The sequence below is a fragment of the Bison bison genome, unplaced genomic scaffold, assembly GCF_000754665.1.
Source record: "Bison bison bison isolate TAMUID 2011002044 unplaced genomic scaffold, Bison_UMD1.0 scf7180017864370, whole genome shotgun sequence".
Taxonomy (NCBI): domain Eukaryota; kingdom Metazoa; phylum Chordata; class Mammalia; order Artiodactyla; family Bovidae; genus Bison; species Bison bison.
Window position 1 is genome coordinate 8,539,859 of NW_011494942.1, and position 17,677 is coordinate 8,557,535.

The following is a 17,677-nucleotide window of genomic DNA, read 5'->3' on the forward strand; positions in this document are numbered from 1 at the left end:
CTGGGAGGGATTGTGGGCAGGAGGAGAAGGGGACGCCAGAGGATGAGATGGCTGGATGGCATCACTGACTCGATGGATGTGAGTCTGGGTGAACTCCGGGAGTTGGTGATGGACAGGGAGGCCTGGAGTGCTGTGATTCATGGGGTCGCAGAGAGTCGGACACGACTGAGCGACTGAACTGAACTGAGTGACTGAACTGAACTGAACTAGGTTTGTCATATCTTTTATTCCAAAGAAGAAAATAGTGATACATTATAGAATAATTTAACTTGTTTAGAAATGCATAGATTTGTCCTATCTAACGTTTACAGTCTCCTTATGAAATGAGTAGGGCAGACATCACTGGAGTTACCTTGAAGAAGACAAGCTAAGGTACAAAGAGGAAAATGAGTTGCCCAAGGGCACTCAATAATATGAAATGGGATTGGGACCACCAACGTCTTTTGACAACTTGCATAATTTTTCTTCTGACAGAATTTATTTAATTGAGACAATTAACAATTTCAGATTAGAAGTCTCACTGATGCTTATTCATAGCTTAACTCAGATCATTCATATTTTAAAGTTTTAAACCGTCCATTAACCCACTCAGAGAGCATTAGAATTTAGAGATAATCTCTCAGGTGAAAAATGTTCAAAAGGAAAAAAAAATATATCGAAGAAAAACACCATATTCTAGTCATGGAACTGATTATTATTAATACATTTGGGGCAAATATGTGCACACAAAAATCACAGTAGCATTCATCTACTGTGAAGTACTGTAGACAAACTTAAATGTTAATTGCTTGGGAACATAAAATATAGTGTATTCAGTTTAATGAAACAAGATGCAGAATAATTTAAGTCTGAAAGTATGGAAGAAAGATGGCCATGATTTTCTGTTATATTTATAAGTAGAATATAGCAGAAACATTTATCTTCCCATATATTATACAGTACATATCACACATGAGGTGTATATATACATATATATATTACATAGCATATATTATAATACACGGATATCCTCACTCCTGCATATAAATAAATACATATTTATGCATGAGTATATAATATATATATTATATAATATATATGTATATATAGTATATGTGTATATAGTTCTGGAAAAATAGGTACCAAACTTAACAGTGATCACCTCTGCAGATTGGGGTTATAGACAGGAAGGTATGAGTGTAGGAAGATAACTTTTAGTTACTGTATGGAACAAAGATTTTTTTTTTGTTATATTTGCACAGGCAAATAACTTTTAGCTTCTGTTTAATATTGATATTTGTACAGACAGCAAATGCTATCTTTAATATATTTGAAAAAATGTGAAGGGTTGTTATGAGGTGGCTATATAAATAGGATCAAGAAAAGTTTAAATATGTTCTACGAAACTAAAGCAAAAAATAAATTATTAGTGAAATAGTACTGTTTAAAATGTGTAGTTCTCCCAGTTTCCGCCCTTTGCACTGGCTGGAGTTGGGTCACAGAAGCTGGAGAAGTTACCTAAGGCCATGAGATGGGAACCACAGTTTGTGGAAAGCCATTCAATAAAGAAGAGAACAAGGAAGGACCTGATAGCACAGAGCTACCACATCAACAATGCCTGAATTGTTACATGAGTAAAAAATATTATTTTTCCACATTTAAGCTAGTATTGTCTCTGCTTGTTATAGTATACTGCTGCTGCTGCTGCTGCTAAGTCGCTTCAGTCGTGTCTGACTCTGTGCGACCCCATAGACGGCCTCCTACCAGGCTCCTCTGTCCCTGGGATTCTCCAGGCAAGAACACTGGAGTGGGTTGCCATTTCCTTCTCCAATGCATGAAAGTGAAAAGTGAAAGTGAAGTCGCTCAGTCATGTCCGACTCTTAGCGACCCCACAGACTGCAGCCTTCCAGGCTCCTCCGTCCACGGGATTTTCCAGGCAAGAGTACTGGAGTGGGGTGCCATTGCCTTCTCCTTGTTATAGTATAGTTAAACCTAATACAGGATCTGATTCTCATGATGTTCCAGGAGCATGACTGCTTCAGTTCTCATGGAAAACACAGATCTCTATCTTAGACTTACAAACAAGATACTATTTTACCCTGTTTTATTAAATACTTTTTTTGCTTCTATATTTTCCCATCAACATTATGATTAAAGTTTGCCTTCTAGTGGAGGTTTCTATAGTGAAAGAGCACATTTACTGGGCAACAGAGTTGTCCAGTACTGTTAACAGTTACATCTATTCAAATAAAATAATATATTACTCCTCTGGGCTTACACTTATACTGGGCTTATATAGTTTGATGACCTTAGTGTGAGCTTACTACTAAGATGAGATTCCATGTTTGCTGTGGCAACTATAATACAAACCTGGAATTCTGAGGACTAGGATACAAATTCATAAGGTAATACATTTTGAGGCCTTTTGGCTGAAACACAGTGTCACTAGCCAATCTGAACTCTGGTATCAGGAATGAGAATCACGTCAAAAAGAAAACACTGAGCTGAATCAGTTCATATTTTAACTGAAGGCATTCTTAATGTTCTTAACTGTTAAAAAGCAAACAAGATGGATTAAAAGATTATAGTTTTAGTCTAATGAAATCTGAAGAATTTATCAAAGAAAGGGCTATTGTGTTTTTTTTTGTTTGTTTGCTTGTATGTGTGTGTTTTGGTGGTGGTAGTGTGTGTGGTTGGAGAAGGCAATGGCACCCCACTCCAGTACTCTTGCCTGGAAAATCCCATGGACGGAAGAGCCTGGTAGGCTGCAGTCCATGGGGTCGCTAAGAGTTGGACACGACTGAAGCGACTTCACTTTCACTTTTCACTTTCATGCATTGGAGACGGAAATGGCAACCCACTCCAGTGTTCTTGCCTGGAGAATCCAGGGACAGGGGAGCCTGGTGGGCTGCCGTCTATGGGGTCGCACAGAGTCGGACACGACTGAAGCGACTTAGCAGCAGCAGCAGCACTGTATGTGGTGAGGGGCGGTGGGGAGACTGGACCAAATACTGGTTATTAATATAGCACAGTTACTACTTCACAGAGATATACTGCTTAACATTAATATGTCTCTCTGTATGTAAACAATAAGGCACAAAATAAGCTATCATTTCTATACTAAGTTATGACACTGTCACAGTAAAGATATATATATATATATATATATATATCTTTTCTCAGTGATGAATATTGTAAACTCCATTATTTGGCAAAAAGGAAAACAACTATTTTACTGACCTAGAAACATCTAATCCATGGGAACTGGAAGGTGGCTGTCACCACATAATTTCTGTACTCAGTTCTCTTTACTTTTTAATCATTTCATATTTTAATGCCACCAATCTAACATGAGAACTTAACTGATTGACTCTTTAGTTACAAAACTCTTCTTTACAAAAATAAATATTTACAAAGCTTTAAACTCTTGAGAGTCCCTTGGACTGCAAGGAGATCCAACCAGTCCATTCTGAAGGAGATCAGCCCTGGGATTTCTTTGAAAGCAATGATGCTAAAGCTGAAACTCCAGTACTTTGGCCACCTCACGCGAAGAGTTGACTCATTGGAAAAGACTCTGATGCTGGGAGGGATTGGGGGCAGGAGAAGGGGACGACAGAGGATGAGATGGCTGGATGGCATCACTGACTCGATGGACGTGAGTCTCGGTGAACTCCGGGAGTTGTTGATGGACAGGGAAGCCTGGTGTGCTGTGATTCATGGGGTTGCAAAGAGTCGGACACGACTGAGTGACTGATCTGATCTGATCTGATCTGAAACTGAGTTATGTTTGCCCAGTGTCATTGATTTCTAAGATTTGGGGAGGGGAGGCAAGGGAAGAAGAAGAGCTGGTCACAATAATTCTAACACACACAGAAGCCTGAAGATATGATTACATCTTCTCTCCGCTTATGTACAAAGAATCTACAGTATGTGATCCTGACAACACATGTTTCCTATTTTGTCAGTTCAATAAAAGCATACCATGTCAATGGTTTTTAGCTTGTGATTTGGTGATTGTTTCAGCACTGATTGTCAATGACCTATATGTCAGCTGATACAGTTGACACAGTTAAATCAGAAATTAGCATGCAGTCTCCTAAAATGCCAGACACATGGACCCTCTGCACCAGAGAGATATAATGAAACCCACATGATACCCCCATTAAACAATGAAACATGTGACATTAACTAAAAACAGGAACACATCAGCAAATGTGCCTGAGGAAGTTTATGGTATTTAACTCCTAAACATTAATTTTATCGTGGAATATGAGGAACTAATTAACTGAGAGTTTCCTTTTTTATTGGAAGCGGAAATACTGTTCAGAAAACTGATGAAGAGTAAATACAGCATATTTTAAGTTTATTAAGCTTGGCTCATCGACTTCCATTTATTTAAGCTAATCTCAGAAGGCAATTAAATATTTCAATCAGTAACTTTATATGGCTATTTTATTTAGCACATTTCTGAAAAATTAATCAATGTGTTAAAATGCAGAGTGAATATGTGAATATATTTCTAGTTTCAAACAACCAAAACAATGACTAAATACATTTTTTAAAAATCACATGATTTCTTCCAACATTACCTCTAATAGGTGAGTGGAAAATGATAAAAAGTTTAAAACTTGGTGATTATAATTAAAATAGTTAGGGTTAAGATTGTATCCTATGAGATGAATGTTTCTATCAGCACTATAATATTTTTTCTCTAAACAATAATACTTTCCTAGTCGGAGAAAACACCATTCAGGTGTGGCAGAATGAATTTGATCCTATATAGGTAGATCATGAAATGTCATTAACTGCTGGGTGTGGGTTTATAATATTATTTTGGTGGGGGGGGGACAGTTTTTGCTGGTATTATGCTCAGTATTTAGCATTTTTAAGTAACTTGAGATAGACACAATGGGAGGCACTCTTGCATATATAATCCTATTCAATCTCCATAACAATTTGGTAAAATAGGTGTTATTAATCCATTTTGTAGGTCAGGAAATTGAAGCTCAATAACTTGCACAAGGCCAATCAAAGTAGCATGATGTGGCGAATCAATTGCTTATCTGTATAATATTACAGGTATCCCTGTAAGTGCAAGGTAAATTTTGTTACAACATTCTATTCTGTGGTTGTAATGTGATAGGTCAATAACAATAACTATCAAGTTAAAAAGTTATAATGTTTAAAATGAATATGTAACAGGCTGCTTCTGCTGCTGCTAAGTCATGTCGGTCGTGTCTGACTCTGTGTGACCCCATAGACCGCAGCCCACCAGGCTGCCCCGTCCCTGGGATTCTCCAGGTAAGAACACTGGAGTGGGTTGCCATTTCCGTCTCCAATGCATGAAAGTGAAAAGTGAAAGTGAAGTCGCTCAGTCGTGTCCAACTCTTAGCGACCCCATGGACTTCAGCCCACCAGGCTCCTCCGTATAACAGGTTATACGTTCCTAAATGTCTTAGATTCAGGCACCATCCATGGCTCAATAATTCTTTCATGACACCCTAAGGACAAAAGAAATGTCCAACTGCTCCATTTTATTAAGTAACAAGTTCCAAACAACTCATGCCTTTTATGTAGTGTTTTAGAGATGCCTCTGTATTTTCCTTGAAATTTTAAAACATCCTCTGTGCCCTGTGAATTAGCTACAGCACCGTGGTACTTTAGCATACAGTTTGGGCACTACAGCCCATCTATGGGGAAGATACAATATCTGTGGCTATGTGACACATTCGTTTTGACACTTTGGGCCAAAACTATCAAGCCAAGCTATTTACAACTGTTTATTTCCTAATATATGTGTGTGTATACACACACACACACACACACACACACACACACGTGTGTGTGTGAGTTGCTATTCTATTGGATTTTGCCTTCCTGTAGATTTTTGAAAATTTCCACATAAAATATCTTCCTGTCCAAAATTTCTAAAGCATCTCGTAGATTTACATGGCTAGAAGTTTTACACTGAAATAGAAAGGAGAGAGGCAGAGGACTACAGTCATTAGTAAAAAGAGAAGAACTTCTTCCTTTTATTTCTGCCTATCAAATATATGCTCTGAAGGAACAGTGCTTAACCTGAGTGCGAGACAGGGTATGAGGAAGCTGTGTGTAACAAAAAGAGAACTGAAAGTTGGGGTCAGAGAAATTGGTATTGACCAAACTTACGGCCTTCAACCACCTTATCTCAAATGTCTTTCTCAAGTCTAAACTGTTGAGCTAAAACCAACAAACATCTTCAAAATAATTTTAAATTTTCATAGATTTTTTTCTATGGTGAGCCAGGACAAAAGTCTTCCTGCCAACATAAAATAGTTCTACAGGTACAAAAGGTATGCACATTTTATTTCAAAAATATCTACTGGATACAAGCTTTGCAGTTCACAGGTTCAAGTCTTTGGTTGAGAGCTCAGAATTCCACTCAGTCTTTCCAGCAGAAGCAAATGGACTGTGTCTGTGGAGTTTTCAACCATCCAAAGTGTACTCGAACCAACTCATTTGTAGATTACATTTATTTTATAATTCAGAATTTGAACCTTCATTATTTAGTTTTTCAAATTTATTTCCAAGGGCTTTAATGATTGCTTTCTACTTAAAATGAGCTAATATCCACAAATATAATTTAAAATTGGGATCTTAGATTATATAATATAAAATCTGGGGTGTGTTTACATATAACAACTGAATTGACAATTTTCATAGAACTTATTAGTTAAAAATAAAGATCATTTATTTTTTCCTGAATGAAATAGTCTCTGAATTGAGTTGATTGATTAAAGCAGTGTTTTTACACAACTGTTTTCCAGTTATTGCATATATTAAAAGTGCTCAATTTAATAATATACCATTATTTTACCTTAGAAGTCTGGAAGTATTTTTACATTTTAAGACATAAGTAAGAAAAACAATAACTAGATAGAGATACATGGAGAAGTGTGGGTTCATGATTGATTTTTACTAAGAGCAAATGCCAAAACAACTAAAATTCTGGTGATATATCAACATTTGCAAACTGATCTACATATTCATAGATAAGAGTAGACTACAACATTCAATAAAACTTCTTTTCTATCTACCCACTTTGCTCTGAAGTCTCTGGCTGTGCTATTTATTTGTACATTGTTTAATGATATGCTTTCTAGTAGTTGAGAGAAATCCTAGTAACGATATTCTGTAGGTGTCCATTCCACACCATATTTCTACAATTATATTCATTATAGGCAAAATACCTTTATTTTCAATGAAAAACTTCCTTTTGGAAAATAGGAGATACTAACTCAATGTATGATGGTTAGGTTACCCAACTTGTAATTTTATTTTTTTCCCCATTGATATTATTTTAACTTTCTTGGGTAGTTTCAAATTTTATTTATTTAATTGTATTTATCAAGACACATCAAGTTTAAATAGAAAAATGTATCATCAGTACCTTCTTGAATGGATTGATGAAAAGCATTTGAGTATATTAAAAATAGTTTATCTTTCATATTTGCTTGGGACTAAAATCAAGATGGATTTAGTCAGTGTCACTGTCATTAAAAACTATGTACTATTACTGAAAACAAATGAGAGCCAGACATGTCACAAATGACAGAAAATTTGAGGGTGGGGGATAAAATAGGAAGTCCCACTGAAGAGGGATGATGGAGAGATTTGCTTCTTTCCCTATCTCAATTCCTCTCCTGATACATGATTATGGAGGAAATAGTCTGGACTATTTATCGCTTCCACCTAGCTCCTCAACTCAAACTGACTCAGAGCATGAGCGTGTCAACAAGGGTGGCACTTTATTTTGCTACTGGCTTCATCTTAGATTCAGAGTTTGGCATGACTGTAGTTTCAAGCGTGCCAGCAGCTGTAGAGATTTTATCCTATTTTATTTCCAAACATACTAAAGATGTGGTATCATTTATAACTTTAAGCACTGAAGGTATAAATATCAAATGGTTGATATACCAATAACTTTAGGAAGGGATGTATTTCTCCATGCCACATTACACGAACACTGAACAAGTTCACTATGCCAACTCATCAAATGGGAGTGAGGGAGAGGTGTTCCTGACCTTTTCCAGGTCCATAGTTATACTATTGTTCACACTCAATGAGGTTTTCTCTTCAAGTATCTGAAAATGGGACTTATTTTTACAGTTGCTTAAAACATTTCTTTTTGGAAAACAGAACTGGTCTATACGTATGTATTGCAGGTGCAATCTGAGGCAATCTGATTTTTAAAAGCATTTTTTCTTTAACTTTAGTAACCAAAGCTACAAAAAAACACATTGGCAACATGCATTTAATGTGAATAGTAATTCCTTAGGTACATGGAAGCAAAAAATATTTTACAATTAAAAATTCAGAAATTAATGTAGTGATAGAATTTAAAATTTTCTTCTTAAAATTTAAGTGATTTTTAGAATTTAAACATTTAGAATATAAATGTAGTCCTTAGTTAAAAAAAAGGAAGCTGGTGTTTCTGGATGAATCAGTCTACAAAGACATAATTATGTGACAAACATATTAAATGAATAAATTAAAGATCCAGAGTGAAAACACCATCTTAAAACATAGGAAACCAAAGAGAAAGATATTCAAAAGCCATGTTAAAAACTGTAAAGAACAAAGTACCTTACAAGTCTGAATTCTGAAACTCCTCAGTTCAGTTCGTTTTTACCTAGACTCCATAGGTGCATCTACTCATATTTATGGCTCTATATATTTAAAGAATTACATCCCACTTCTTCAATACTGTACAAAGGAAGGTGTGAAAACTAGAAATGAATGTTAAATATGAAATTTCAAGACATCATTTAGCAGGAAGTATATCTGATTTCTAGTAATATTCAACAAATTTCTGAAATGCAATAAGTGTTGAAGCATAGCAGGATGTTAATGGGACAATTTATTAACATATAAATGAAACAAAATCTACTGGAACTTCCAAAATATTCTACATAAACATATAAAGTGATAATATTTTGCTAATTGTTTTCAATGGTATTCTACTTTGATCTATGAAAATACTTCAATATACTTGCTTTCTCTGTATTTTTTGAGCATGATAATGATGTTCTGGAAGATACTTAGCTTAGCAGCCTAGACTCTCTTTGGAATTTGTTACTATTTTTATCTACAGATTATAGTTTGCATTTTGAGTATCTGAATTTTGGAAAATAAAGTATTAGATTGTTTCCAAAACAGTGTAGAATTTTGATTTTGGTTAAAAAAAATGGTCATAAACACAGGCGACTAAAGTTAATAAGCAATATAGACAGTCATCTCAATATACACTATCAGTATAAAAATGCCTTTTTTTTGGTTTGTAACGAATGCTCATTAATTCATTCAACAAATAGTTGAATATTGTACTAAAACTTTAGCTATAACAATAAATGAAACGGAAGGTGCACTGGCCCTCAGTTTACAATTGAAGTGGAAGAAAATATACAGGGTCCAAAGGAACCTGGAGAAAGGGATCTAACTAGTTCAGGCCAGCCTTCCCTGGTCTGAGTTGGAAGAGGTTCACGACACCAAGGAGAGTGAACCCAGACAATTCAATTCACAGGTTAAGAGAGTATGGTTTGGTCTAAGAGCTAAAAGAATACCAGTGAGAAACTAGGCTGTAAATATAGGGAGGAGATGGATAATAGAAGGCCAGCTAATTCACGTTAAGAAACTTGGGTTTATTTTAAACCACAATGGAAACCTGCTGATGCTGCTGCTGCTAAGTCGCTTCAGTCCTGTCCGACTCTGTGTGACCCCATAGACGGCCTCCTACCAGGCTCCTCTGTCCCTGGGATTCTCCAGGCAAGAACACTGGAGTGGGTTGCCATTTCCTTCTCCAATGCATGAAAGTGAAAAGTGAGAGTGAAGTCGCTCAGTCGTGCCGGACTCTTAGCAACCCTGTAGACTGCAGCCTACCAGGCTCCTCTGTCCATGGGATTTTCCAGGCAAGAGTGCTGTAGTGGGTTGCCACTGCCTTCTCCACAATGGAAACCTATTAAACTGCATATTCCTGTCTTCTCTTTGTGACCCCATGGACTGAAGCCTGCCAGGCTCCTCTGCCATGGAATTTTCCAGGCAAGAATACTGGAGTGGGCTGCCATTCCCTTTTACAGGGGATCTTCCCTACCCAGGGATCATATATAGGTCTTCCACACTGCAGGTGGATTCTTTACCATCTGAGCTACTAGGGAAGCTGGGGATATTCCTATTTTACCTGTGTAAAAATAAATTCAATCTGGAAATCATACTCATATTTTAGGAATACACTGGAAATAAAAGTTATGAAACCAAATTATAAAAAACAAATATTGGCTTCAGAAACACAGAAATACTTTAGGCACTTAAATATCAACATAAACCCTTTTCTTCATTTTCCATGTATTTCCCCTTTAAAATAAAAATGCTATACGGCTGATCTCATTTCTTGGTGTGGCAGGAATATTAAATTGCCTAAAGACATGCCCTCCACCCACTCCCAAATGAAAAATCAACGGTACTTACTACATCCAGCCTTATAGCTGAAGCCTGGAGGAAGGAGGAATCCTTGCTGGGCAGCTGCAGCCAGTGTCCGTTGATCGGGAGGGAATACGGGAATCATTAATGGCGGCAGTTGACCTTGAACCTGCTGAACGTATTAGAGCGAATCAAAGAGAAGAAGTCTTGACATTCCATGCTTCCCAACCCTCCTTATTTTATGATAAAAGGGAAAAAAAATATTCAGTTCAATATACAAGTTTGCTAGAACACTGGACGTGAGACTGCCTTGGGACTGCTTTAGACAGCAGATTCAGAATACTAAATACTATAACTGGAAGGTGATATCAAGTTCACTTTCTAACCTGATGAATAATTTCCCTACATATATCCTTGACAGTGGTGAAGTATCTATTGATGCTTCACACTACAAGTCTTTTCCTATTGCATTAATATAATGATTTTAAAACTACCAGTTAGGTTGAACTAAAATCTCCTTTTATAAATCCCATCTGTTGGACTAATTCTACCTTCTAAAACAAAATTAACTAAACTGTACCATTTTATAGGTTCTTCACTACTTGAAGATAATTCTCATGTTCATGCGTAATTTTGAGTTTTTTAATGTTTGAATAAAAGATCTGGAAGAAAGCTTAGAGAGTATTAAGACTTTCTCTATTCTTTACAGAAGTGGTGTGTGTGTGTGAACCTTAACGCGCACATGTATGCTCCGCTGCGTCTGACTATTTGCAAGTCCGTGGACTATAGTCCACCAGGCTCTTCTGTACATGGAATACTGGAATGGGTTGCCATTCCCTTCTCCAAGGCATCTTTCTAACCCAGGGATCCAATTTGTGTCTCTTGCACCTCTAGCACTGGCAGGAGGACTCTTTGCCACTGCGCCTCTTGGGAAGTCTCTAACAGAAGAGGCAACTGGGGCCAAAAGAGAACTGATTTGCCATGGCCATGGAATGGGATGGGGACGGGTCAAAACTATGTCTATGATTTGGTTCCTTGGATCCTTCTCTGTCCTAGACTTTTTTGTCATCTATCTTCTTTCAGGCAACTGAACCATTCCTCAAACCATATGGCTTCCCTGGTGGCTCAGCTGGTAAAGAATCCACCTGCAATGCAGGAGACCCTGGTTCGATTCCTGGGTCAGGAAGATCTGCTGGAGATAGTATAGGCTTCCCATTCCAGTACTCTTGGGCTTCCCTGGTGGCTCAGCTGGTAAAGAATCCACCTGTAATGAGGGAGACCAGGGTTTGATTCCTGGATTGGGAAGATCCCCTGGAGAAGGGAATGGCTACCCGCTCTAGTATTCTGGCCTGGAGTCCGGCTCAATAAAGGACAGAAATGATATGGATCTAATAGAAGCAGAAGATATTAAGAGGAAGTGGCAAGAATACACAGAAGAGCTGTACAAAAAAGATCTTCATGACCCAGATAATCACAATGGTGTGATCACTCACCTAGAGCAAGACATCCTGGAATGTGAAGTCAAGAAGGCCTTAGAAAGCATCACTATGAACAAAGCTAGTGGAGGTGATGGAATTCTAGTTGGGCTATTTCAAATCCTAAAAGATGATGCTGTGAAAGTGATGGACTCAATATGCCACCGTAAATTTGGAAAACTCGGCTGTGGCCACAGGACTGGAAAAGGTCAGTTTTCATTCCAATCCCTAAGAAAGGCAATGCCAAAGAATGCTCAAACTACCACACAATTGCACTCATCTCACACGCTAGCAAAGTAATGCTCAAAATTCTCCAAGCCAGGCTACAGCAATACATCAACCGTGAACTTCCAGATGTTCAAGCTGGTTTTAGAAAAGGCAGAGGAAACAGAGATCAAATTGCCAACATCTGCTGGATCATCAAAAAAGCAAGAGGGTTCCAGAAAAACAACTATTTCTGCTTTAGTGACTATGCCAAAGCCTTTGACTGTGTGGATCACAATAAACTGTGGAAAATTCTGAAAGAGATGGGAATACCAGACTACCTGACCTGCCTCTTGATAAACCTGTATGCAGGTCAGGAAGCAACAGTTAGGGACATGGAACAACAGACTGGTTCCAAATAGGAAAAGGAGAACGTTAAGGCTGTATATTGTCACCATGCTTATTTAACTTATATGCAGAGTACATCATGAGAAACATTGGGCTGGAAGAAGCACAAGCTGGAATCAAGATTGCTGGGAGAAATATCAATAACCTCAGATATGCAGATGACACCGCCCTTATGGCAGAAAGTGAAGGGGAGCTAAAAAGCCTCTTGATGAAAGTAAAATTTGAGAGTGAAAAAGTTGGCTTAAAGCTCAACATTCAGAAAACTAAGATCATGGCATCTGGTCCTATCACTTCATGGCAAATAGATGGGAAACAGTGGAAACAGTGGCTGACTTTATTTTCTTGGGCTCCAAAATCACTGCAGATGGTGCCTGCAGCCATGAAATAAAAAGACACTTACTCCTTGGAAGAAAAGTTACGACCAACCTAGACAGCATGTTAAAAAGCAGAGACATTACTTTGCCAACAAAGGTCCGTCTAGTCAAGGCTATGGTTTTTCCAGTGGTCATGTATGGATGTGAGAGTTGGACTGTAAAGAAAGCTGAGTGCTGAAGAATTGATGCTTTTGAACTGTGGTGTTGGAGAAGACTCTTGAGAGTCCCTTGGACTACAAGGAGATCCAACAAATCCTAAAGGAAAACAGCCCTGAATGTTCATTGGAAGGACTGATGTTGAAGCTGAAACTCCAATCTTTTGGCCACCTGATGCGAAGAAATGACTTACTGGAAAAGACCGTGATGCTGGGAAAGATTGAGGGCAGGAGGAGAAGGGGACGAGAGAGGATGAGATGATTGGATGGCATCACCGACTCAATGAACATGAGTTTGAGTAAACTCTCGGAGTTGGTGATGGACAGGGAGGCCTGGCGTGCTGCAGTCTATAGGGTTGCAAAGAGTTGGACACGACTGAGTGACTGAACTGAACTGTATGTATAGTCTATGGGGTTGCAAAGATTCGGACACAACTGAGTGACTTTCTCTTTCACTTTCAAATCATATGACCTCTGTTTTGGTTGCCATCTTTGAACACACTTTAATTTTCATGTGTCACTCTCAGAATGTGGGATTCATATAATTCAATAATCTAATACAAAGGAATCACTATTTTCTTTGAATTGAACAATAATTTCTAGAAATATAAACTAATGCAGCAATTTCTGCAGCTATGTCACAGTATTATTAAATGCAGAGGTTGTCATTTACTGAAATATTTAAGATAGTTTTCCAAATATTTCAACCAGATTTCTCTGGTGGACATGGTTACTGGTTAGTGTTTGTCAGTGAACATATGAATGAGAATGTATAATCATGCTAAAAATCACACCTCTGACATTTTGCTCTCCTTTACTATTTTTCCCTCACATTAATGCAGTTATTTGGAAAATAACTATTTTATGAACACATACTATGTATAAGAAAATGAGCTAGGTAGTACAGACACTGTACTGAACAAGACAACCAAGATCCTATGCCCATGGAGCTTATATTACAGTGCAGATAACAGTTAAATGTAAAACAAGCACATACACAAATCAAAAATGCAAAACAAATTCATTCAGTTGCTAACCTTAACAGCAACTCTGAAATATCTCCCAGACTTGATTTCCCTTTCTCACACTGATATTCTTAGGACACACAATTCTTATTCTCATTTCTCATTTCAAAAGTCTACCCTCAGTTTCTCCTTCATTTCATCTTTCATACTAAACCTCTGAGATATTTCTGAGATTTTGGTTGGTGAGTGGTGGTGTTGGTGGGGAGTGGGGAATGTTGAGAGAGAGAGGGAAAAAGAGAGAGAGAGAGAAGGCATGATGAGGATGGGGGCTGGGGAGAGAGAGAGAAAGAGCCAGCCAGCCAGCCAGCCAGCCAGGCAGAAAGAGAAAGGAGCACTAAAGAATGAGAAATCAGTTTTCAGAAACGACTCCAAACTGGAAAACATTTCTTTTAGCAAAAAGTATTTTAAAACCTATCTATCACTGCCACCAGAGTGAAATAAGGTGAACAACACAACCAGAAAACAAAAAGACAATGTTTTAAGGTTAGAGCTGAAGGTTGTAGATGTTATAACTACAGCCAAAATTTTTTGAACATACTGGGGAAAAGATAAACCTTATTAAGAAACCACTGGAAAACAATTAATTAAAATTAGAGACTGCATGCTGAGCAGGAAAAAGTGGCCTGGAATAATGGGAGACATTTGAAGAAAAAACAGCATGGGGGCTGGTTCTGTGTAAGAAGAGGACATAGACCAGAATAACAATCAAACAAAGAAACAAGCAACAAACCAGCCATACTGGTTAAGGGTTTATCACCAGCTACACTGTATCCTTCATATTTCCTTGATTGGAAATAAGTCATTATATTTTATATAGTACATTGTCTTTCTGAGACACCATTGGTTAAATGATTTATAAGATGGTTATAAATTTAATGAGCACTTTAGAGATAAGAAGAAAGGAACTTCAAATGGAATGTATACAAGGGTTAGAAGAGGCATCCAAACTTCAGAGACCTTAAAATTTGGGGAAAATAACTTGCACAATTGCAGAAACAATAGGTTCTTGTTTTAGTGAAGTAGTTCTTAAACTTGAATGTGCATTTTAGAATCACCGGCAAGCTCTGAAAAATACTCAGTGCCCAGACTGTTTCCAGACTGAACCAACAGGAGTGAGACCCAGCCATCAGCCTTATTTAATGTCCCCCTGATGATTCCAATGTGCATCCAGGTTTGAGAAGTACTGTCTTAAAGAATGCTGAAGTCATTGTCAACAGGTTTTGGTTTTTTTTTTTTTGGTCTTCTTGTTTTGCCTTGACGGTAAAGAATCTGGCTGCTCTGCAGGAGACCCAGGTTCGATCCCTTAGTCGATCCCTGAGTCCCTGCAGAAGGGAATGGCTACTCGCTCCAGCATTCTTGCCTGGAGAATTTCATGTCCATGGGGTCGCAAAGAGTTGGACACGACTGAGTGACTAAACTTTCACTTCTATAGGCAACTACGTCAACTTCAGGTATACAAGTATTTGAAAGGGAGACTCTGCCTCTTACAGGTCTGGTGCTGAGAGGATATTAAACTATATTCCTTATAGAGTTCTTTCTAAACGAGCCTTGTATCTGTATTTCACATGCTCCTCTTATGAAAAGCTTTGGGATGGTTTGCTTTCACTAAGAGAATAATGACCAAATCCTTCTACATATTATTCAAGTTTATTCACAGTGTGTTCCTACTCCATCTTTTCAGCCATTTTTCTGCCCTCCTTCATATATCCTGTACTCTTGTCTCAATGGATCATGAAGACTTCCTTGCATACATGGTACTTTTCCACGCTTGAAGAGACCCAAAAGTATTTTTCTCCTCTGTTTTTAGCAATTTCTCTTTTCCTTTTCTTCTTGGCAAAAAATTCTACTTATTTTTCAAAGGCTTTTGAGACCCACATAATGCCTTTGCCTGTGAAGTGTTTCTTTCTTATGATGCCAGTTTTCAGGCAGAAACAATTGTTACTTCTTAAATCTCACAAATACTTACAATACTTACAATAAATAATACAATACTTAATGTATTGAATAATAGTTACTTGTATAACTTGCGTCTCCCTTAAGACCTACGAGCTCATTTAGGAAAGAGGTTGTAACTTATTTATAATTGCAACTTAGAGCAGCATCTTAATTATTATATGAATTAATAATTCATAAATAAAGAAGAAGAATGTATTATATAATTCTATCTATGTAATTTCTTCTGTGCGCACCAACTCCAAATGTCCACAAAAGGCCTGTGGACAACAAAGTTCTTTAACAACCAGAAAGGAATTCAGTTTCACTGGAGAAAAATGGCAGCATGAAAAACCAGCTGCTTTGTGTTCCTGTTCTTAAGATATGGATAAAAGGTCACATACATTAAGATAAATCCATGATTCTTGGGAATATACATGCATGAAGAAATATCAAAGTAATACAGAAATACTGGAAATATATTACATCTGTACTGAACAGACAGACTTGCCTATCCATGTTCTAATAATGTTTTAATTATTACAGCTTTGCAGATATTAGTATTCTATCATTATTTTCTTTCTCAAGTATTTCCTGGTTTTATTTACATTTATTTTTCCATATTAATTTTAGGATATGGAATTCCTTGTTGAATTCATTAACCTAATTGCTTGATGGCAGGTTATATCTTTCAATTTATTAGAATCTTCTTCAAATATTTATTGTATTTTCCTTGGTAATTTTATTTCTAAGGTTTTTTAAAATATTTATATTGCTATTGAAAAGTTAATTTTTTTGTTATACTGTTTAATTGGTTACTGCATGTACATAAATCTCTCTACTTGTGTGTGTGACAGTTTTTATCCAGGTAATTCATTCATACTCAAATAATTTATTTATTTATTTATTTTTAAATGCTGTGACCTCCTGCATGTTTTTTTTTTTTTTTAATTTTTTTATTTTTAAACTTTACAAAATTGTATTAGTTTTGCCAAATATCAAAATGAATCCACCACAGGTATACATGTGTTCCCCATCCTGAACCCTCCTCCCTCCTCCCTCCCCACACCATCCCTCTGGGTCGTCCCAGTGCACTAGCCCCAAGCATCCAGTATCATGCATTGAACCTGGACTGGCAACTCGTTTCATACATGATATTTTACATGTTTCAATGCCATTCTCCCAAATCTTCCCACCCTCTCCCTCTCCCACAGAGTCCATAAGACTGTTCTATACATCATTGTCTCTTTTGCTGTCTCGTACACAGGGTTATTGTTACCATCTTTCTAAATTCCATATATATGTGTTAGTATACTGTATTGGTGTTTTTCTTTCTGGCTTACTTCACTCTGTATAATAGGCTCCAGTTTCATCCACCTCATTAGAACTGATTCAAATGTATTCTTTTTAATGGCTGAGTAATACTCCATTGTGTATATGTACCACAGCTTGCTTATCCATTCATCTGCTGATGGACATCTAGGTTGCTTCCATGTCCTGGCTATTATAAACAGTGCTGCGATGAACATTGGGGTACACGTGACTCTTTCCCTTCTGGTTTCCTCAGTGTGTATGCCCAGCAGTGGGATTGCTGGATCATAAGGCAGTTCTATTTCCAGTCTTTTAAGGAATCTCCACACTGTTCTCCATAGTGGCTGTACTAGTTTGCA

At 37.4% G+C, this 17,677-nt stretch overlaps 1 protein-coding gene across 17 annotated transcripts in view; it reads right to left on the reverse strand.

The window, feature by feature from the left end:
* SOX5 (SRY (sex determining region Y)-box 5) overlaps positions 1-17,677 on the reverse strand; it is a 1,168,670-nt gene that overhangs the window by 143,105 nt on the left and 1,007,888 nt on the right. For 15 of the 17 annotated variants that reach the window (XM_010855969.1, XM_010855977.1, XM_010855975.1 and 12 more), the window contains one exon: positions 10,483-10,606. In XM_010855969.1, coding sequence (XP_010854271.1) covers positions 10,483-10,606 — 124 coding nt within the window. The remainder of the gene's footprint in view (positions 1-10,482; positions 10,607-17,677) is intronic. The other 2 variants (XM_010855967.1, XM_010855964.1) reach the window with 1 other exon arrangement.